General features: G+C 35.6%; 1 protein-coding gene across 1 annotated transcript; it reads left to right on the forward strand.

The window, feature by feature from the left end:
* The first annotated feature begins 44 nt into the window (after positions 1 to 44).
* On the forward strand, positions 45 to 22,780 carry LOC127872955 (putative mediator of RNA polymerase II transcription subunit 26). The gene is made up of 8 exons (XM_052416474.1): positions 45 to 70; positions 431 to 578; positions 1,304 to 1,927; positions 3,481 to 3,723; positions 4,534 to 4,729; positions 11,259 to 11,410; positions 14,275 to 14,336; positions 14,938 to 22,780. The coding sequence occupies exons 2-8, from the start codon at positions 491 to 493 to the stop codon at positions 16,060 to 16,062; spliced, it is 2,490 nt and encodes an 829-aa protein (XP_052272434.1). The 5' UTR covers positions 45 to 70; positions 431 to 490; the 3' UTR covers positions 16,063 to 22,780.
* Positions 22,781 to 23,085: the final 305 nt, after the last annotated feature.

Here is a 23,085-nt window from a genome sequence, read left to right on the forward strand (position 1 = left end):
TCACTTCCGAAAAAAAGGTCCCAGATACTGATGACGTTTCACGTAGGTCATGTTCTTTTGTACACTTCCTGTATGTATGGTATTTACATTTTATCGCAAAAAAATATTGACAAATATATTTAAGATATTATTATAAAAGTTCTCGACGCTGCAAAGGGCCGATAATGAATGCTGTATTTGAGCAATCAACATTCAATTTACCTTAAGATTCAATCTGCATTGAGGTTTATTTCGTTTTAGCTGTATGAAGTAAACCCTTTCTTTTCAGACTAAGTAAATTTTACGAATTAGTCATATCAGACGTTTCAATTGTTATAAGTCATGTTAATTTATAAATGGCTTAAACTATTGCTTCATTTAAGTCAGTTAGTTATTTTTTTCTACTCAGTGACATTGTTTTTTTGTTGTTAAATTACTACGTTTGTTTCAGCTATATGATGAATGATTAAAAAAACGAAATGTAGTTTAAAGACAGTCATATCTTTGGAAGATGTTATCAAAGAAAAAGGAATCAGCTGGACTAAATGAAGGAATAGCTGGTAAATATGTCAAGAGAGACACGCCTCCAATATTGCGAAGTAAGTGTCATGATGATAGATAATGCTTAAAAAAAGATACTTAATTATTTAGTGTTTCTTTTCATGTTTGGCATAATTCGCTTGAATATGGACCATGCTCTGTGAAAAGGGGGTTTAATGCATGGGCAGTCCACACAGACAAATCAGGGACAATACTTTCCACTTTTATGATTGATATTTTTCGTTCAAAGAAAGTCTCTTCTAAGTAAAAATGCAGTTTAGGCGGAAAAATTAGAAAGTGTCGTCCCTGATCAGCCTGTGCAGACTGCACAGGCTAATCTGGGACGACACTTCATGCATATGCATTAAACCCTCTTTTCACAGAGCACGGCCCATGTGTAATTATCAAGACGATATTGATATTATAGCAACCTCAAAAGACATATTAAACAATTAACACGTTGAAAGACTTTGGGATGTATGGAGAATACAATAATGTGTACAACAGTGATGTTTTTTTAACTATTTCACAAACAAAGGTACTACTACTTGATAAAAATTGTAGGAGTCCGAATGTCACATTAATGAGTTCAACAATTTACACTTACGCCAATAAGGATATGAGTTTTCTGTTACATGTAATAAGACTTGTTAGGGGAGAAAATTCAACTTCTTCTTGTAAATATTTTAATGACTAATGTAAACAATTGTATTTTTTTTCTTCTTTTCTGTAATCAGATCTCTTAAGCAATGTGTTAATATACTTGTAATCCTCTCCACTCCAGCCTACCATCAGCAAGTTCGACCCCCATCTGGCCAGCGTCGAACTGGTGTTAAAACTCCAGCGTCTTATATTCCTCAGCAGACAGTGGCCAGCACCAGTTTCCCTTTTGTCAGCAAGCAGCTGGGCACCAGACCTAAAAGCCACATAGGAATATCTAGTCATGAATCAGGTCAAAGCTTACCAGAGCGTCAGACGCAATCTCCCAAAGCCCAGTCGCCAATTCCACAACCGAAACTGTCTCATGCTGTTTCACAGCAACTACCAAGACAGCTTTTGTCTCCCGCCGTTCAGTCCTCTGTCTCAAATGCTGGTACTGACATGAAAAGCCTTTCAAATGATATGCAAAGACTTAATGTGGAACAAGTATCCAATAATAATGATCAGGGTTGGCTGACGGTGCATAGTGGTGTTTCAGTGCCTCAAAATAATGGTTTTAGTAAACCGGGTGTTGTGAAGTCTGGTTCCTCCCCAGCCTTGATTCAGCATCTAAGTCCACAGGGAACGAGTGCTAATAATTTGGTTACAAATACCAGTAACCAGCATGAGTCAATTAATGATGGTTCCTATCATACACAATCACAGAATGCAAGTGAGATGCAACAAGGAACATATGGGAACCAGGAAGGTAAATTCTTTTGTCATAATCAAGTATTGCGAAACAACAGGGACTCAAATCTATAATATTGATAATTGTTATCAAGTGAAGATTGATGATGGGTAAATGACACGTATACTGTCACACTTGTACTACCTTACTGTATGCGCTCACTTCTACTTTGATGTGGAAGAGCATTTGAATGCAAACTGGGAGGTCACAGTTTTTTCAGCTTGGTCATACAAGATGTAGTAAGATAGAAATAGTTTGTGACTGTCTGTTAATACCAGTATATCCTGTTTAGAGAATTAACCTCTTTGCAACATTTATATATTTTTTTTTTTTTTCGAAGAAAAGAGGGTTTATAGTTTTTGCATTGTCAGTCTGTCACACTTTTCGTGTCCGCTCTCTAATTCAAATAGTTTTCATCTGATCTTTACCAAACTTGGTCAGAAGTTGTATCAAGACAATATCTAGGTCAAGTTCGAATATGGGTCATGCCGGGTCAAAAACTAGGTCACAGGGTCACTTTGTGCATTTCAAGAATTAAGCATGGTGTCCGCTCTCTAGTTTATGTGGCTTTCTGATTTATTTTGATATTCTAAGACATTTTATGCCCAGAAGGAGGGCATATTGTTATCGGACTGTCCATCACACATTGCATTTAGATTTCGAAAAATTCTCATAGTCATAACTTCAATGTCGCTTCAGATAGCAACTTCATATATGGCATGCATGTGTATATGGACAAGGCCTTTCCATACGCACACAAATTTTGACCCCAATGACAGTGACCTTGAACTTGGGGTCCGCGTTTAGGTTTCAAAATCTGCGTTAAGGTTTCGAAAACTCATAACTTCTACCAAGAGTTTATAGGGGGCATAATTCATCCTATGGTGACAGCTCTTGTTTATTGAAGTTTTTCATTGAAATGTTACTGTTGTTCTGTGAGAGGAAAAAAAGATTTGATTTAATAGAGGTTTTAGCTGTCTTTCCAGAAGGTTAATTATCATGCGTGTTATTAGTATGTCTCAATTTCTCAAAAGCAAAGGATGTTATCCAAAATAAGGAAACTTATCATATGTATATTATCTTGCCATCATCAGAACTTGGTTTATGTTCCTTTGACAAAACATTATATTATATACCTTTGGGGAACTACATGTAGCTGACAATATTGTTTTCATAAATATTAAGAAGCCAACTACTATCCAAAAGAATTGCACTTAAACAGTCAGTAAATTGGACAAAAAGTAACCGATAACTGTAAATATGACACAAAATATACTGCCTGCATTGAAGCAATTTAAGTAATGCATTTGTCCAAAGTTTTTATCACTGAACAATTAAACACAGAATCGTGATATCTCTCATTCATTATTTATGAGTAAGACATTTTGCTCACATAATCTCCCACATCAAAAATCACATAAATCAAAAAGCACTGCATATTCAAGAAGATGTCAGCGTGACATTTGTCTTAAGCAGTGTGGTTGCAGATATGATGATAATAAGATGCTATTTCAGTAAACTTAACCAGTTAAGTTGCCATGAATATGAACTGAATTTCTTTCCTTGTGCAGTAGAGCGTCCTGATGAGGGTGGTGGACAATTTGACAGTGTTGTGTACATGAGTGGGGAGGCCGGGCAGGTGTATGACGATTTCGAGATTCAGCAGTACCACCAGGACATACGCAACCACTATGCTTCACAGAACCAGGCCCAGCAGGGCTCCAGCATGGCTGGTGTTGGTGCAGGCTCCCAGGGTGGTCAGGAGGGCGGGACACCCAGTCAACACCTTACCCTGGCACATCAGACATCCTTGGGTATTGTGTTTTCAGGTCCTCTTTAAATACAAATGTACTGAGTGAATATTTATCAAACTTGTGAATTTTGACTGTGAGTAGTTTTGGCAAAATCGTGTTCTTGGGCTGTTAAGCCACTATACAATATATTGTTCCAAAATAATTGGTGTTCAACTCATCTAACTGCTCTCAGATTTCTCACAAAACTTTAATAGCTGAATGTTTATTAGATTGTTATAGAAGGAGATTTAACTGCAACCAGTTTTGTTTGTTCCTTTGTCTTTGTGACTGTAGTAGAAGTTATGGTGGATTTGTCTGATTACAAATATATACGTGGGTGCAACACATTTATAGTGTGTGTTATATTGTCTTAAACATTGCTGAAGTGGTTAATATATTATTATTTTGTAAGCATACAGGAAATGACAGTCAGCCCTAACCATAGAAATAACAATCAAAGGCCCAATCTCTGTATCAGTGATTTGTGTGCTAAAAATGACAACGCATATTGGGCTGTTTCCCATTGGCAAAAATATGGTAAATGATTTTCCCCAAATATCTGCCTAAAATTTCCCACAAAGGAAAATTCACAAAACATTGTTATTTACTGGAGTAAGAATATTTTTAAAGTAGCACTTTAATATTATAAAATTTCAGTTGAACATTATAATTTTTTTATTATTATGAACAATTCGTATTATGCTATATTTTTTATGCTCATAATATGTCTTTTTCCTTTATCTGATTTATAAGGCTAATTTTCCCACATCAGCTGCCACAGGTTGTATAATAAAAAGCAAAAACATTTAATGTGCTTACCTCCTAACACAGGTAGTTCCGGGTATGCCAGTAACGAACACCTCCCGCTGCCCCAGGGCTGGTCAGTTGACTGGACGGTGCGAGGACGAAAGTACTACATTGACCACATAACACAGACCACCCATTGGAGCCACCCACTAGAGAAGGAGAGTTTGCCCACCGGCTGGCACCGCATTGAGTCCAAGGAACTGGGGGTCTACTATGTCAAGTAAGTTTTTAACCAGGTTTTCCGAAGGAAAAAACTGGTTATTAGATTGGCGAATGCGGGCGGGCTGGTTAACCAGGTTTTTAACCAGGTTTTCCGAAGGAAAAAACTGGTTATTAGATTGGCGAGGGCGGGCTGGCGGGCTGGCTGGCGGGCGGGCGGAACAAGCTTGTCCGGGCCATAACTATGTCGTTCATTGTCAGATTTTAAAATCATTTGGCACATTTGTTCACCATCATTGGACGGTGTGTCGCGCGAAATAATTACGTCGATATCTCCAAGGTCAAGGTCACACTTTGAGTTCAAAGGTCAAAAATGGCCATAAATGAGCTTGTCCTGGCCATAACTATGTCATTCATTGTGAGATTTTAAAATCATTTGGCACATTTGTTCACCATCATGGGACGGTGTGTCGCACGAAAGAATCACGTCAATATCTCCAATGTCAAGGTCGCCACGACTAAAAATAGATTTTTTTTAAAAACAAACTTACAAAGGGGGTTAATTTTGTTTGTTCATTTCAAAAGTTCAGTTTGAGTTTTCTCCCTTTATCAGATTTTTTTTTTCACAATGAAAACCTGGTTTTGTGACAATTTTGTCCCTTGTCCTTTGATTGCAAAAGTGAGTTCACTTATGATGTTTTTTTCCCCCCAAATATGGAATTATTGATATATTGGACGTCATCTTGCTTTACATTTTTGTGGATATCTTGACTGAGTTCATAAATTGTTCCAATCTTTTGAAAAACATAGCTGCCAGGCCTCACCAGGCCTCAAAGCAGTTTTTCTTATATGGCTGATATGAAACATTGTGATCACTAAAAGGCACATTTTTGCCAATCATCATTGAACATATCAGATCACTATTTAATTTTATTCAGATGACATCAAAGCAGTGTTCTTAAATGGTTCCAGTCTACTGAAAAACATGCCCTTTTGCCCGAGCGGTTGGGCGGTTTTCCATATCCATGTATGTATGTAATGAAACATTTTGCCCAGTCATCATAATACTGGCCCAGTACATTTTGTGGGCTTAGCGCAAAACGGTTGTAACTCACATTTTTACCAAAAATCATATTTTTTCATTTTTCAAGTTTTTTTTTTTACTTTACATATCCTAAATAGATATTAAGATTATATTCTGAAAATTTACCCATGAAAACATGTATTTGGCTTATGGTTGTATTTAATTATGGATAATTTTTGTTATGCAAAACAGTTGTATCTCAAGTTACAACCTTTGAGCACAAAAAATTACAAAGTGTACAATGTTGGAAGGGAAGTAACTCATCTTTACATCTTTAGTTTATGACATCATAATTATGACATCACTGTTTGATTTGCTTGCCATGTGGGCCTTGACATTCCAGGGTTCGACATTAACTTTTTTTACAGCCAGACCATCGGACCAGCTCCTCTTAAAATGTACTAGCCCGAATCTGATGTCTACTAGACCATAAATGGCATAGCAAATAAACACAATTGTGTCGTGTAAATGTTTAATCAGGTTTTATCAGTAAATAATTAGTGAACACAAGAAAGTTATTTTGATGCACAGAGTAAAAAATAAAATAAAACTATTTAATAACATAAATTGTTTGTTATAATTTCACTGTTTATCACCAGTTAAACAAATGATGTCTGTACAGCAGGTGACATTTATTCAACGTCATCAAATTCTGGCCACCTTGACCGCTGTGCTCCATGCTACCACAGCTCCAAGACCCTTTTTCCATCATAATCTGTGTCAGTTTTACCGTCGGATTCTTCTTTATTAACTCATTTGTTGGACGAAAATCCAATCTTGAACAAAGCCATTCTTTAAATAACACTTCTCGTCTGCTACGCCAAAATGTTTACATTGATGATACCGATTTTCGATAGAAGTCGTAAAAACATGATGTAAAGTTCTAAGACACTGCAGAAATTCGTTAATATTCATGACAACTTGACCAATGGAAACAAGCAATTTCTGCAGGAAGCTCTCCTTCGCGTCTAAAAATAGCAATGAATCACGTGAATGCTCCGCGTTTATTTATATACGCTAGTTTTGTTCTGATGTAAATAACGGATACGAGAGTTATTTTACACATTAAGAGAAAAAGGTTTTCGGTTAGTTATAGTTATATGAATCAGTATAGATTTTTTTTATGTACGACCAGTCGGACAAGCTAGCCCACAGTTTTACTAGCCCGACCACCGATCTTACTAGACAATGTCTGTCGGACGTGCCTTAGTGTCGAACCCTGCATTCTAAAGGTTGTTTTAATTTTTTTTTTAATTCTCAAGAACATACATAAGTACCTTTACATCTTTCTTAAATCATTTAATATTTGTATTGTAATTATTATAATTCAACTGAGTTCAAGTCAAAACAAGTTTATCTTATCAGCTTATTTTAATTTAAAAAATAATGAACTTTAATCCTCTTTCTGAATTCAAATACAAACTATTCAAATATAATTGTGATATAAGAAAAATGATAAGACAGAAACTAGAACAAAATGCGATTGATCTTTTTCCTACCTTTTGAGCATCATTATTATAATTGTCTCAGTCTGACATGCTACACACTGGTACCATTGTCTCAGTCTAAATTGCTATGTACTGGTATTATTGTCTCAGACTGACATGCTATTTACTGGTACAATTGTTTTAGTCTGACATTCTATATACTGGTACCATTGTCCCCATCTGACATGCTACGTACAGGTATAATTGTAACAGTCTGACCTGGCTATGTACTGGTACCATTGTCACGGTCTGAGATGCTACACACTGCATGGTACCATTGTCACAGTCTCACATGTTACATACTGGTATAATTGTCACAGTATGACAAGCTTCTTACTGGTACTATTGTCACAGTCTGACATGCTACGCACTGGTACCATTGTCACAGTCACAGATGCTACGTTCTGGTTCCATTGTAACAGTCTCACATGCATTATACTGGTACTATTGTCACAGTCTAGCATGCCATGTACTGGTATAATTGTAACAGTCTGACAAGCTACGTAGTGATACCATTGTCACAGTCTCACATGCTAGCCACTGGTATAATTTTCACAGTCAGAAAGCTACGTAGTGGTACGATTGCCACAGTCGCACATGCTCCATACTGGTATAATTATAACTGTCTGACTTGCTACATACTGGTACCATTGTCACAGTCTGACATGCTACATACTGGTACCATTGTCACAGTCTGACATGCTACATACTGGTACCATTGTCACAGTTGCAGATGCTACGAACTGGTACCCTTGTAACAGTCTGACATATTACATACTGGTTACATTGTCACAGTCAAGCATGCTAAAAGCCTATGTACTGGTATTATTGTAACAGTCTGACAAGCTACATAGTGATGCCATTGTCACAGTCTCACATGCTTAAGCCACTGGTATAATTTTCACAGTCAGAAAGCTAAGTAGTGGTACGATTGCCACAGCCGCACATGCTCCATACTGGTATAATTATAACAGTCTTACTTGCTACATACTGGTACCATTGTCACAGTCTGACATGCTACATACTTGCACCATTGTCACAGTCTCACATGCAACATACGGATATAATTGTCACAGTATTACAAGCTACATACTGGTACCATTGTCAAAGTCTGACATGCTACGTACTGGTACTTTTGTCACAGTCGCAGATGCTATGTTCTGGTACCATTGTAACAGTCTCACATGCTACATACTGGTACTATTGTCACAGTTTAGCATGTCATATACTGGTATAATTGTGACAGTCTGACAAGCTACGTAGTGGTACCATTGTCACAGTCTCACATGCTACATACTGGTAAAATTTTCACAGTCTGACAAGCCACATAGTCCTGGGTACCATTGTCAAAGTCTGACATGCTTGAAACGGGTACCATTGTCACAGTTGCATATGATTCATACTGGTACCATTGTAACAGTCTGACATGCTACATACTGATACCATTGTCACAGTCTAACATGCTATGTACTAGTATAATTGTAACAGTCTGACACGCAACATAGTGTTACCATTTTCACAGTCTCAAATGCTACTCACTGGTATAATCTCACAGTCTGACAAGCTACATAGTGGTACCATTGTCACAGTCTCAGATGCTACGTACTGGTACCATTGTCTCAGTCTCACATGCTACGTACTGGTTAAATTGTCACAGTCTGACATGCTACATATTGGTACCATTGTCACAGTCTAACATAATATATACTGGTACCATTGTCACAGTCTGACATGCTATGTACTGGTACTATTGTCACAGTCTGATATGCCACATACTGGTACCATTGTCACAGTCGCAGATGCTACGTAATGGTACCATTGTTACAGTCTGACATGCTACATACTGGTTACATTTTCACAGTCTTGCATGCTTTGTACTGGTATAATTGTAATAGTCTGACACGCTACATAGTGGTACCTTTGTTACAGTCTCACATGCAGCAATGATGCTACCTACTGTATAATTTTCACAGTCTGACAAGCTATATAGTGGTACGATTGTCACAGTCTCAGATGCTTCGTACCAGTACCATTGTCACAGTCTCCGATGCTATGTACTGGTACCATTGTCTTAATCTCACATGCTATGTACTGATATAATTGTCACAGTCTGCCATGCTTAATATTGGTACCATTGTCACAGTCTAACATAATACATACCGGTAATATTGTCACAGTCTGACATGCCACATAATGGTATAATTGTAACAGTCTGAAAAGTCATGTTGATGAATGATCTTACTTTTGCTGTTATACCCAGTTAAGGCGTTATGGTATCAACTCTTTAGCTATTAATTCTTTTATGTTAAATAACTGCAGTCCAAATTGAACAAAGTAACAAGGGAATTATTGTGATGCTAAAATATGTTTGAATACAAGTACATACTTAGAAGTCTCAATTCTATTTTCCAAATCTCAATTCTACCTTTTTGAAACAAAATTAACTTGTTCTAGAACTTTCTTTATTGTTCATTTTATTAATTTACCTATGTTCAACATAGTGTTAAATTCCTTTTTATTCATTAAAAAATCAAGTGAATGAACCGTGAACAAATAATTATATTTATATAATTAATTATAGTATTATATATAAGCATTATAGAAAATGATGTACATTAACGGCAGGAAATAAGTTAATTAATTAATTAAGTTGGCTTGAGTAAAAATCTTTAATACTGGAAATATTATTTTTCGCTTCTTTAATTGCATTTGTCGAGACTGCATTATAAAATCACAAACTTTTTTGATAATGTATAATAAAGGATAAAATAAATACCTCAAAGTTTGAATCTTAGTTGATCATGAAGATCTCTAAAATAGTTTTAGATGATTAAAAAAATCGTTTAAAGATCTCATTTAATTTAATTTATTAAAGTAAACAACAAATTATATTATAAAAAAACGTATATCAATAATGTGTTGAATAATTATGAATACATTTTATACACCATACTAAAATGATTGTATTTGTTCAAAAAAGTGTTTTATGATTTTTGAAAGTTTATGGTAACTAATAAGTTTTGCTTTCTTTTACTAATGATGAAGAATAAAGAGTACCGGTATATGATGAGATACTTCCATTTAACACACAAATAAATATTAAAATCTGCCCAAATTAAAAATGGAAAACGTTGTAACTTGAGTTACTTCCCTATTGCATAAAAATAATAAATGAAATTTTCCAAAATTTCAGGTGGAAAATGGTTGTAACTTGAACATGTTCAAATATCTCTTTCCATAATTATTCTACAGATTGGAAATGAGTCTTTTAACACTGCTTGGAACTAACCAAATATAAGCTTTTTTAATAAAATCCAGCAAGAATTTTTTTTTTAAATTGAGCAGTTTTTTGTCTCCTGTAAAATTTCCAAAAATGGAGTTACAACCGTTTTGCGCTAAGCCCACAATTTGTTTTATTTATATCTCATCTGAGTTCAAAATGGTTTTTGTCTGTTGAAAAACACTTCTGTACGGAACTGTCATCAAAATACGCTGTTTGACCTAAAAAAGTTGAATTTTTAAATTATAACTTAAGACAAAGGTAATGATACCAGCCAGGCTGTATCAAACTTAATATCTGGGCAAGCCCAGTTAGTGAGGACAGTGGTCTAGTGGTAAGATGCTGGGCTAGGGATCGGAAGGTCCCTGGTTCGAATTCCGCCCAGAGCACTGGATTTTTATGAGCAAAAAATTTATCCCACACTTGCTCCTCCTCTCCCAGGTGTATGTATAAATTGGTACCTGTGAGGGAAATAAGTCAATGTGCCGTGGCTGCCTTGTGCCCCATATGTAAACGGACGACTTAAATCATAGTGATCAGGGGGGTTAATGTCAAAGTTGGCTGAAGATGCATACATTATCGAAGCAGACTGCACACCTCACCTTTATCTTTTTAACCTTTAAGTTATATAAATGCCATGAAGTGCTTGCAGGCTTATGCCAACGTTAAACATACTGTTATTTAATTGGTCCCTTCACATTATATTGAACAATGTGCCGGTTCAATAATTTGTTTGCAGTCATTACACCAGGCAGGCACAGTACCAGCACCCATGTGCCAACCTGATGCAGTACCAGTTTGGTAACCATGGCAATCCTCTACCCATCACGGCTACCCAGCAGCCCCAGTCTCGTGGAAATCTAGTCCCAGCCAACCCCTACCTTAACACTGGTGAGTGCTGAACAACAGGCTGCTACAGCAGGCAAAATATATTCTTGCTCATTTCACAAGTTGTACAATATACTGTTAATTGTTGATACAATAATATAATAACTAATGCTAACTTATTCTCAGTATTATAATAAAATATACACCGGCTGTAATGATACTAAATAATAGAATATTAGGAAACTTTTTAAGTAGGAACAATATTAAGATATTCATAAGTTTCCTTAAGTGTCTAGGTAATTCATACATATTCTTTTGTATATTATACATTTAAAAACAAAACAAAAAGTACATTTATATTTATTAGCTCATCTATTTAAAAAAAAAAAAAGAGCTATTGTCATCACCTTGGCGTTGGCGTCAGAGTCGGCGTTGGCGTCGGTGTCGGCGTCCGGTTAAGTTTTGCGTTTAGGTTCACTTTTCTCAGAAAGTATCAATGCTATTGCATTCAAACTTGGTACACTTAACTTACTATCATGAGGGCACTGGGCAGGCAAAGTTAGATAACTCTGGCGTGCATTTTGACAGAATTATGTGCCCTTTTTATACTTAGAAAATTGAAAAATTTGGTTAAGTTTTGTGTTTAGGTCCATTTTATTCCCTAAGTATCAAAGCTATTGCTTTCATACTTGCAACACTTACTAACTACCATAAGGGGACTGTGCAGGAAAAGTTATGTAACTCTGACTGGCATTTTGACAGAATTATGTGCCTTTTTTATACTTAGAAAATTTGGTTAAGTTTTGTGTTTTGGTCCGCTTTATTCCTACATTATCAAAGCTATTGCTTTCATACTTGCAACACTTATAAACTATCATAAGGGGACTGTGCAGGCAAAGTTATGTAACTATGACTGGCATTTGGACGGAATTATGGGCCCTTTATACTTAGAAAATTGAAAAATTGGTTAAGTTTTGTGTTTTGGTCCACTTTACCCCTAAAGTATCATAGATATTGCTTTCATACTTGGAACACTCGCAAACTATCATAAGGGTACAGTAAAAGGACAAGTTGCATAACTCTGGTTGTCATTTTTACGGAATTATGGCCCTTTTTTGACTTAGTAACTTTGAATATATGGTTAAATTTTGTGTTTAGATCCACTTTACTTCTAAAGTATCAAAGCTATTGCTTTCAAACTTCAAAAACTTTCATGCTATCATGAGGATACTGTACCTGGCAAGTTGAATTTTACCTTGAACTTTGAATGACCTTGACTCTCAAAGTCATATTATTAAATTTTGCTAAAATTGCCATAACTTCTTTATTTATGATTAAATTTGATTGATACTTTGACAAAACCACTCTTACCTGACATACCACAATAGACTCCACCCAAACCATCCCCCGTGCCCCTTCCCCTCATTTTGTTATCATTTAACACATCAATTTTGTCATAATAATTTACTTTCCAATAAAATGCCCATAAAATATTTACTTTGATTATCATTGTTTATTATATCATATAAGGTTGTTTTCTCCCCAATATATCTAACCAAAATTTCCCCAAAAGAATGCAAAACGTTTCCAATAAGCTCAATAATTGGTTTCAGTGTCAGGGCCCTCAATCTGTCAAATCCACTGCCGAAATTCGGCCGCATTCCCCCCCCCCCCCCCACCCCCCTGAAAAGTATACTTTTTTCCCCTTTTTGGGGGAAAAATTCCCCCTAAAAAAAAAAATAAAAAAAAAAAAAAAAATTTTTTATAGATAGATGTCTCATGATTACTATATCTCAATTCTATTTTAATTTATTCTTGTCAAACATATTAAATTATGAAATAAGCAATTAATATAGTGCAAACATGATCAAATGTAATAATTAGAGAGTAAGTTAAAAATCCCCCAAAAAGGGAAACGCCGCGAAAATTCCCCCTGCTATGGGTAGCGACCCGCTTCCCCTAAAATGGATTGAGGGCCCTGAGTGTATTATACAGCAATATGATTTGGTAGCATAATATAAATTTAAAATAGCATGTGAAACATGCACCTATGCACTTTAACATGCAATTAAACATGCACAACAATTGAAATACTGCAAATGAATTATTTATAATTTCATATAAATAATGTTTCATTATTTCCAACTTCGTGGTTATTATGCTATTTTTCCCAATCCAAAAGGCACAGGCTGTGCAATTTAAAGCAACAAAATTCACTGCATAGGCAGACTAAGATTAAAAATATGGGGCCACGGGCCCAGAGCAGATTAAATTCACATCAGTTGTCAAAATGGCTTCTACAAGTCAATTTCAGACTGTATTCAACAGTTCATGTTGTCAATAAAGGTTATATTATGTGACCCACTTATAAATCAGTCATCTATAAGTGACGTTTTACGGGTAATGAAGTTGGGGAGATGTAGTGTATATAATTATTTTTTCTGTCATTTTGAAAGGGTTTTATGAGACCAGGTTTAATCTAATGTCTAAGATAATTGACATGTTATTTTCAATTCAGCGTCTTGCAATTCAGACAACAAAGGTGACCTGACTTGCATTAACTTCATTTGACTGATCATTTAATTACTATATCCAAATATGAAAGTCATGATTATCTGATCAGAATGTAGTTATTAAAGTAATAAACAATACAATTTGTTGGGAATAAATATGGGCCGTGCTCTGTGAAAAGGGGGTAATGAAGGTGCATTAAATGTTCTCCCAGATTAGCCTGTTCAGTCCGCACATGCTAATCAGGGACGATACTTCACGCTTTTATGATATTTTTCATTTTTAGAAAGTCTCTTCATAGCAAAAATCAAGTTTTGACGGAAAGTGTCATGCCTGATTAGCCTGTGTGGACAGGCAAATATTTGTTTCTTGCCCAACATACTCATATGTGACAAAAATTGTTCTTTTTGTTTCAGAGATCCCTGAATGGCTGCGTGTGTATGTGAAGGCTCCCCCTGAACATGACCACAAACTCAAGGTATCTTGCAGTGCTGTGGTCTACCATGAAAAAGTGTTAATAGTTTGTCAACGTTTTCAAATAATCTAAGAATGGCCAATTTGTTTGACCTCAAAAAAAGTATTGTCAAATTTGAGATTAACACCTAAAAAACTGACATATTCAAAAAAGTTTACACCAGCATAACCTAAAATGAAATAGTGCCTTTGTTTTGTCATACCTTTCTTAGTACAAAAGAGGTTTATACTTGTATTAAACACTGCATTTATGAGGCTAGATTGAACTTTACCGGTACGCAGTTGTTTACCACTATCAACAAAGCAGGGATTTGGGGGCGGTAGCCCCCGATACTTAGGAAATATATAGGATAAAAAGGATTATAAGGTGTTGCGTTAGTTGTTATGTGTTAGGTGTTAAGGGTTAGGGTTAGGGTACGCTGTTTGATGTTAAGTGTTGCATACCGGTAAAGTTCAATCGTCCCCATTTATGATTCTGTTCAAATTTGTGTTTTTTTTACAAATTCTGTTGCAAATTCTGTCTTAACACTAAATGCCAGTTTTGTTCCACAGATTATCAATATTTATATTCTTATCTGTATGACAATCTTTTGCTATATTTTCAGTGGGATCTATTCCAGCTGAATCAAATGGAGACGTTTTATGCCATGTTGAATCGGCTTTACAAGCAAGAACTTGAAAAAATTGTCATGAGCTATGAGGGGTATCGGGCTGCCTTGAATCAAGAAAAAGCACGCCGCCAGCAAGAAATGCGCATGGAGCAAAACAAGGTTGCTAAATCTGAAGGCGATGATTCAAGGAAAACGCCAGATACAGTTGCATTGCAGACGAAAGTTTTAAGGTCAAATTCTGGTGCAGCCAAAGGTCAGGCAGGTCAGTCCCAAGGCAAAGGTCAAGGTGACAATGACTCTGGTTTGTTTGACTCTGACCAAGGGACTATGTATGAGAATGATACGATTCTGAAGCAACATTTAAAGCAACAAGAAATGCAGCAAAAACTGAAACTGTTTCAAGAGCAGCAAATGATGCTGCATCAACAGCAGTTGCTGCAAAAACAGCAGCAGCAACAACAGCAGCAGCAGCAACAACAACAACAGCAGCTACAGGCTTCAGCATCTAGCCAAATGTCAAGTTCAGATCAGTTGCATTATTTGCTGATGAAGCGGCAACAAGAGCAGTATCGACAGCAGCAAGCTGCTTTTCAGCAACAGCAGCTCCTGAAGCAGCAACAGTACCAACAGATGCTGTGGTATCAGCAGCAACAGCAGCAGCCCCAGTCACTAAGTCACACACAGTACATGGTGCCTCACCAGGGTGCCCTGATGTCTCACATGCAGCAACATGGGGCTCAGTCTCAGCAAATGGCTTCCCACCTTGCTAATACTCAGTCGGTCTCCCAGCAACAGCCCATGTTTAGTTCTATGCAATACGGTATGCCCCACCTCTCACAGCTTCAAGGTCAAGGCCACATGTCCCAGATACAGGGTCAAGGTCACATGCCCCAGCTGCAAGGTCAGTCTATGAATCTGCAGTACCAAGGTCAGCAACACTTTCAAGGTCAGCAGCAGTTAGTCAGTCAAGGTCATCTGTCTCATGCCCAAGGTCAAGGTCATTTGTTGCCAGGGCAACCTCAGCTGGTCACATCCCAACAGGTCCAGCATAATCCTCAGCAACAGCTGACGGCTGAACAACAAAGGCTTATTGCACAAAATATAGAGACAAACGTTTAGGAAGTTTGGAATAAGAAGTGATATATTTATTGATTCTACAATATTATGTGGCATGTAATTGTTCTAGCTTGCTTACATTTGTGTTGTTGGTTTGTTATTTGTGTCATATTGAAAGCCGTGCAGTATTGAAAATTGTTGATTTTTCTGGACACAAATATTTTACACAAAAGATGAATACAGATTGTTTCTTTTTTTGATCTTCAAAGAGAACTTTTCACAGATTGGTGAATTGACCATTTCTACCTTTTTATGTCCCCCACTATAGTAGTGGGGGACATATTGTTTTTGCCCTGTCTGTCTGTCTGTTGGTCTGTTGGTCTGTTGGTCTGTTTGCGCCAACTTTAACATTTTGCAATAACTTTTGCTATATTGAAGATAGCAACTTGATAAATGGCATGCATGTGCATCTCATGGAGCTGCACATTTTGAGTGGTGAAAGGTCAAGGTCATCCTTCAAGGTCAGAGGTCAAATATATGTGGCCCAAATCGCTTATTTTATGAATACTTTTGCAATATTGAAGATAGCAACTTGATATTTGGCATGCATGTGTATCTCATGGAGCTGCACATTTTGAGTGGTGAAAGGTCAAGGTCATCCTTCACAAGGTCAAGGTCATCCTTCAAAGTCAAACGTCATATAGGGGGACATTGTGTTTCACAAACGCATCTTGTTGTAATTGGCTCAGGTTTATAGTCCTATAAGGAAATTTAATGCATGTGTATTTAATAATAAAGATAAGTTATTGCAAATAAATAATATTATAGATTTTTAAAGCTTATTTAACATCTTAAGGGAAATCATGTTGAATTTATATATATATGTTTTTTTATACATTATACACACACGGTTATGTTCATAAATGGGAGTACCAAAACCAACTGCGTAAGTGTACTTAGAAAATAAATGGCACTTGATATAAGTTATGATGTATTAAATTTAAAAAAAAGTGAAAATGTTGTATCAATCTACAAAGCAGAATAACTAACAAATGATACATGTTGTAGACAGAGCTTTGGCCAACTTTTCGTATTCCTTATTCTGATTTTCAAAAGCCATGGTGATAACAAATACTTATACATTTTGCAGTCAAATATTAATATGGAAAGAACTAAACAAAGAGAACCAATTGTATAATACTCTTCGTGCCTAATATACTTATTGTAACCTACGTACGTTTGTTACATGCTAATATATATGTCCTAATTGTTAAAAGAAATTACCTAATTTAGGCTCTTTCTGTTGACAAAATCTCTTTAAAGTAAGATGAGTTGCGATTTGAAGTAGTCAATATTTTTGTGACACAGCATGAAAAAAACTTGCCATGCTATATAATATACCAAAATCAGATTTGGTTTACAGTTTTTAGCTCATCTGTCACAAAGTGACATGGTGAGCTTATTTGACCGTGTGATGTCCGGCGTGTGTGCATGCGTGTGTGCGTGCGTCTGTCAACAATATGTTAGTGTAGCCAGTAGAGGTCACAGTTTTCATCCAATCTTTATGAAATTTGGTCAGAATGCTCATCTTGATGAAATCTGGGTTGGGATTGTATTTGGGTCATCTGGGGTCAAAAACTAGGTCACTGGGTCAAAAACTAGATCACATAATAGGTCAAATAATAGAAAAACCTTGTGTAGACAATAGAGGTCGAGGTTTTCATTCAATCTTTATGAAATTAAGTCAGAATGTTTATCTTGATGAAATATGGGTTGTATTTGGGTCATCTGGGGTAAAAAACTATGTCACAAGGTCAAAAACTAGGTCAAATAAAAGAAAAACCTTGTGTAGACAGTAGAGGTCACAGTTTTCATCCAATCTTTATGAAATTTGGTCAGAATGTTTATCTTGATGAAATCTGGGTTGGGATTGTATTTGGGTCATCTCGAGTGAAAAACTAGGTCACTAGGTAAAAAACTAGGTCAAATAATAGAAAAACCTTGTGTAGACAGTAGAGGTCACAGTTTTCATCCAATCTTTATGAAATTTGGTCAGAATGTTTATTTTCATAAAATCTGGGTTGGGATTGTATTTGGATGATCTGGGGTCAAAAACTAGGTCACTAGGTAAAAAACTAGGTCACTAGGTAAAAAACTAGGTCACTAGGTCAAATAATAGAAAAACCTTGTCACAGTTTTCATCCAATCTTTATGGAATTTGGTCAGAATGTTTATCTTGATGAAATCTGGGTTGGGTTTGTATTTGGGTCATCTGGGGTCAAAAACTAGGTCACTAGGGAATATAATAGAAAAACCTTGTGTAGACAATAGAGGTCACAGTTTTCATCCAATTTTTATAAAATTTGATCAGAATGTTTATCTTGATCAAATATGGGTTGGGATTGTATTTGGGTCACCTGGGGTCAAAAACTAGGTCACTAGGTAAAATAATAGAAAAACCTTGTGTAGACAATAGAGGTCACAGTTTTCATCTAATCTTTATGAAAGTAGGTCAGAATGTTTATCTTGATGAAATCTGGGTTGGGATTGTATTTGGTAAGTCAGGTGAGCGATTCAGGGCCATCATGGCCCTCTTGTTGTTGTTGTATTTTGTATGAGATCTCATATTATGTTGGCATTTGTATATATCTGCAATTTGTGTTTTAACAAAGACAGTTTACTGTGGTTGTTTTTATGTCCCCGAAGGTGGGCATATAGTGGTCGCACTGTCCGTCCCTCCGTCTTTCTGTCCGTCACATTTTGCGTTTTGGTTTCAAGAAATGCTCATAACTTCTATGGTGCTTCAGATGTAACCTTCATATTTGGTATGCATGTGTATATGGACAAGGCCTTTCCATACGCACACACATTTTGGCCCCTTTGACCTTGAACTTGGGGACTGTGTTTAGGTTTTGAAATCTGCGTTTAGGTTTAAAATAATAACCTCTCATACCTCCTTTGTCGCTTCATATGTAACATTCATATTTAGTATGTATGTGTATATAGACAAGGCCTTTCCATACACACTGTGTTTAGGTTTCGAAAAATGCGTTTAGGTTTCGAAAAATGCTCATAACTTTTATCAAAGCGTTTATCGGGGGCATATGTCATCCAATGGAGACAGCTCTTGTTTTAACATTTTTGTTGTTGTAAAACCTGCAAAACATTCGAGCAGAAACAGAACAAAATATCAGATGTTTCACTACCAATGTATAATACTAGTAAAAGAAGTAAATCTGATGTGCATTAATAAAATAAAATTGTTTATGGTTTATTTGCAACGGAAGCTAACGAAAATTATATCTTGATTAAATTACTTATGTCATAGTGCTGTTAAGTTTATAAGAGCGTAGCAAAGGCATCATTTGTTGTTATACAATCTAATTAATTAATGATAGTTAGTGGGAAAGATAAGAATTTGTTAATGATACTCTTTTGTTTAGAAACCATGTTTGTTATGAATGTGTATGCATAATAGCACAAAATGCAATATCATAGGAGGAAGACTGTGATGATATTAACATTTGTGCTGGGGTATGTGTTATAGGAGCTGTCTAAATGTTTATGGCATTTTTTGCACAATTAGTGTAAAGTTTTTAGCTTCAGTAGTTGTCCATTAAGTTTATGCAGACAATACCTAGACAATACCTGTAGAGGCGTTTGTTTAATTCAATAAAACTTAAATGAAGTGTAAGAAGGCATGACAAGAATGTTCATTGTTGCATTCCTATGTAAATACAGGTATTTCCCTAACTTATGAAATCTGGTCTCAGTTGCCTGGCCTCGGATTTTGGATGTTTTTTTTTCAATAAGTCATACTATTTAGTAGATTTGACAGTTTTACATGACAGGCACATTACAATTTGTAAAGCAGCAGTTTGCTAATGGCAGCCAAGAGATAGCTTATGATAATCAAGAAGCATTAAATACGGCTGATTATACATTTTGGCTATTTCTGTTCAATGGGTAATATAAATTAAAACAGTATCATATTAATATGCATTCAAATTTTCGTTCATCAAGCATCTGATTCCCATAGATTTTAGATTTTCCTCTTGCTTTTTAATAACTGCAGTTACATTGATGTTGAGATTCTGCCATGACAATATTTAGCTCTCCAATAACAACATCAGATATGGGTGTTTTAAGGACAAATTGGCCTCATTAATTGATGGCTAGCCTTGTCATGTTCTCGTGTTCCTATGTATTTACCTATATGCCCTTGTGAGATGTGTTCAGATGTTATGAAGTGTTGTTGTCCCCTACCAGTCTCACGGGAGGGGACTTATGGTTAGCACTCTGTCCGTCCGTCAGTCCATCATCAATCACATTTTTCTGGATTCTGCGATAACTTTAAAAGTTCTTAATATTTCTTTATGAAACTTAGATAGATGGCAATAAGGACATTATGAATGTCATTTTATTTTGTTCCCATGTCAAAAATTCTGGTTGCTATGGCAACCAAAAAAAATATTCCGACAATGGTGGAATTTCTTACAATGTTGGAGCCGGTAGGGGACCATATTGCTTGACAATAGCCTTGTTTTCCATGTAACTGTTTGATTTCTTAGTGTAGAATGAGGTGTTTTTTTTAAATAGCTTTATTTCCCTGTCAGTTAAATGTTGTTTGAAATCACAAATGTGCTTTGTTTCATTATCTGTTGAAATTGTTCTGCCAATTACAAGATATATATTGATATATATTGATAATCATAAGATCAATTAAATATATTCTTGTGTTTGCTTTTTTAAAATGTTCAATCCTTTGCTTTCATGACCTTTTTTAATAGAGTTTGTGTATTACAAGAGGACTTTGTCTCCAAAGAACATAGAGCAGTTGACCACTTTATATTTACTTGTGTTTAGTAATTGGTGTTTAACCTACTACTCTCTGTATACACAAACACACTCTCAAATTCTTGAGTATTGGTCCTTTTAATACATTCAGAAAACTCTTTAAGTTTGAATCATTAGCAAAAGATCATGTAGACAGATTTTTCTCAGAGTTTTGTGTTCCTTGGGCCCGTATTCACTAGCCCATTCTGTGGAATAATGAATTTATTATTGCCATGATAAACTATTTTTGTTAACAGCCTAGAAGATTTGTGAAAAATTGTAAGTACCGGTAATTTTCACTTGATTCCAAGTTGCTTTCAAATTAGTGTTCTTGTTGGTTCACAGGCTTTCAAGCTTGGTTAGAGGCATAGGTTGAATACACAACTTTAGGCATGTGAGTTTGGTTTGTTGTCGTCGTGCTGGGTTTTCTTTTGAATTCTAGCTCACACTTATAAAGAAGACGATTCAAAATTGTCTGTTTTAGTCAAAATAAAACCAATACATTTTATGTTCAATTCAAAATTAACCCATTTATGCCTAGTGTCTAGAAAAAAGTACTTGGCAAACAGCGTAGACCCAGATGAGACGCTGCATGATGCAGAGTCTCATCTGGGTCTGCTCTTTTTGCTTAAATGAATTTCTGTTAGAAATATTCTTAATATAGAAATAAATATACAAGACATCCCTAATGTTTTAATAAATTGATCCAATTTAGAAGGATGGGAGAGTCCACTAGGCATGAATGGGTTAAACCTATATTTTTGTGATTCTGTTAAGCTAGTTATGTTCAGGTGCAGGGACACTCTGAGTCATTAAATTTGCAGCCTTAGGTGCAAACAGAACTCATAAACTTCAATATACACATACTTAATTCCAAGTGTATTCTTTATTCTAAAAGTATAAGAATGTGTTGTGAATACGGACTCTAATTGTACATGTGCCATTCACAAGTATCTCATGTTGTACTAATATTGCTGTATTTTTTACCAGCCTTGCATTGTATCAACTGGTTTAAGTAGTGGGATTTAATTTATGTTTACTTTCTTTTCAATTAACATAATACTGTATGATGAGTATTTATGATTTGTTATTTATTTCAAAACACATGAGAATATTAGATCATTCTAGTTCAGGCCTAGTGTTTAAATTACTTATTCAGTTTTTTTTGCTTTTATGGAAATAAAAGTGAATTTTTAAAAGGGCTGGATATTCTAACTATGTAGAATTGCATGTTGCAGATTCCCTTAACCACTAAGGTACTTATTTTGATGTATTTGAAGTTACTTAGAAAGTTCAATTTAATTAAAGACTTTTTAATATATTCAAGTTTTAAAGGCTTCATTTTCAACCCTTAGATACTGATGAGCAGCAAACAGCATAAAACCTGAACAGACTGCAAATTACTTGCAGGCAGTTCTTGTTGTAAGCTGGTTGCAAAAGCCTTTTTCGCTTTGCATCTGATGGGGAAAGGGTTAAATGCTTTTTGTAGAATTATGCTGAGCTTTGTATACTCTTTGTTGCTGAAACAAATGCAGAATAAATTAGGCAACTGGAAGTATAAGAACAGTTTGGACAGGCTAGTCTAAAAGAAAGTATGAGCAAATTTAAACATTTTTTAGAATGGAATATACTACACATCGATGTTTATATATTTTTAGGAATCTTGCTTTTAGGAAAGTTGATTTTTAAAATATTTTGTATGTAAGATTCATACAGATAATCAGGTACTGTATTTATTCTTTCTTCAACAATCAGGATATAACTTTGAGAAGACTAGATGAAGATCTAAAATTAAATCTTTATTGAAACATATAACATCTTTCACATTGTTTTGTGCTCAGAAGTCATTTCTTCCTCACTTAAGTGTTTTTTCTCTACCACATCATTATTTTGACATGTCATGTATGGACAGCATTCATAGTACAAGATAATGGTTAGCAAAGAATCAGGTGACCTAAGACAAGGCACAAACATTCACTTCTTTTTAAGTTTTTCAAGATTAAATTTGACATTCATGGTGTAGATTAATAAAGCATGTCAAGTTCTATTTTTCTATAGCAGCATCAATATCTGTGGCCGATTTTTCGAAGTTTTGCACAAGCTGGTCTTTTGCTGTTTCCATGACAATATTCAAGTGCGTGTACAGAGAGTTGTTCTATAACAAAATATAATTAGTCATGGTCTGCAAATTAAATAACTCAAGTTGTTAACGAGAGTTTCTTTTATTCAGGAGTGTGACTTCTCCTCCAG

This window comes from Dreissena polymorpha, chromosome 3 (genome assembly GCF_020536995.1).
Source record: "Dreissena polymorpha isolate Duluth1 chromosome 3, UMN_Dpol_1.0, whole genome shotgun sequence".
Classification (NCBI taxonomy): Eukaryota; Metazoa; Mollusca; class Bivalvia; order Myida; family Dreissenidae; genus Dreissena; species Dreissena polymorpha.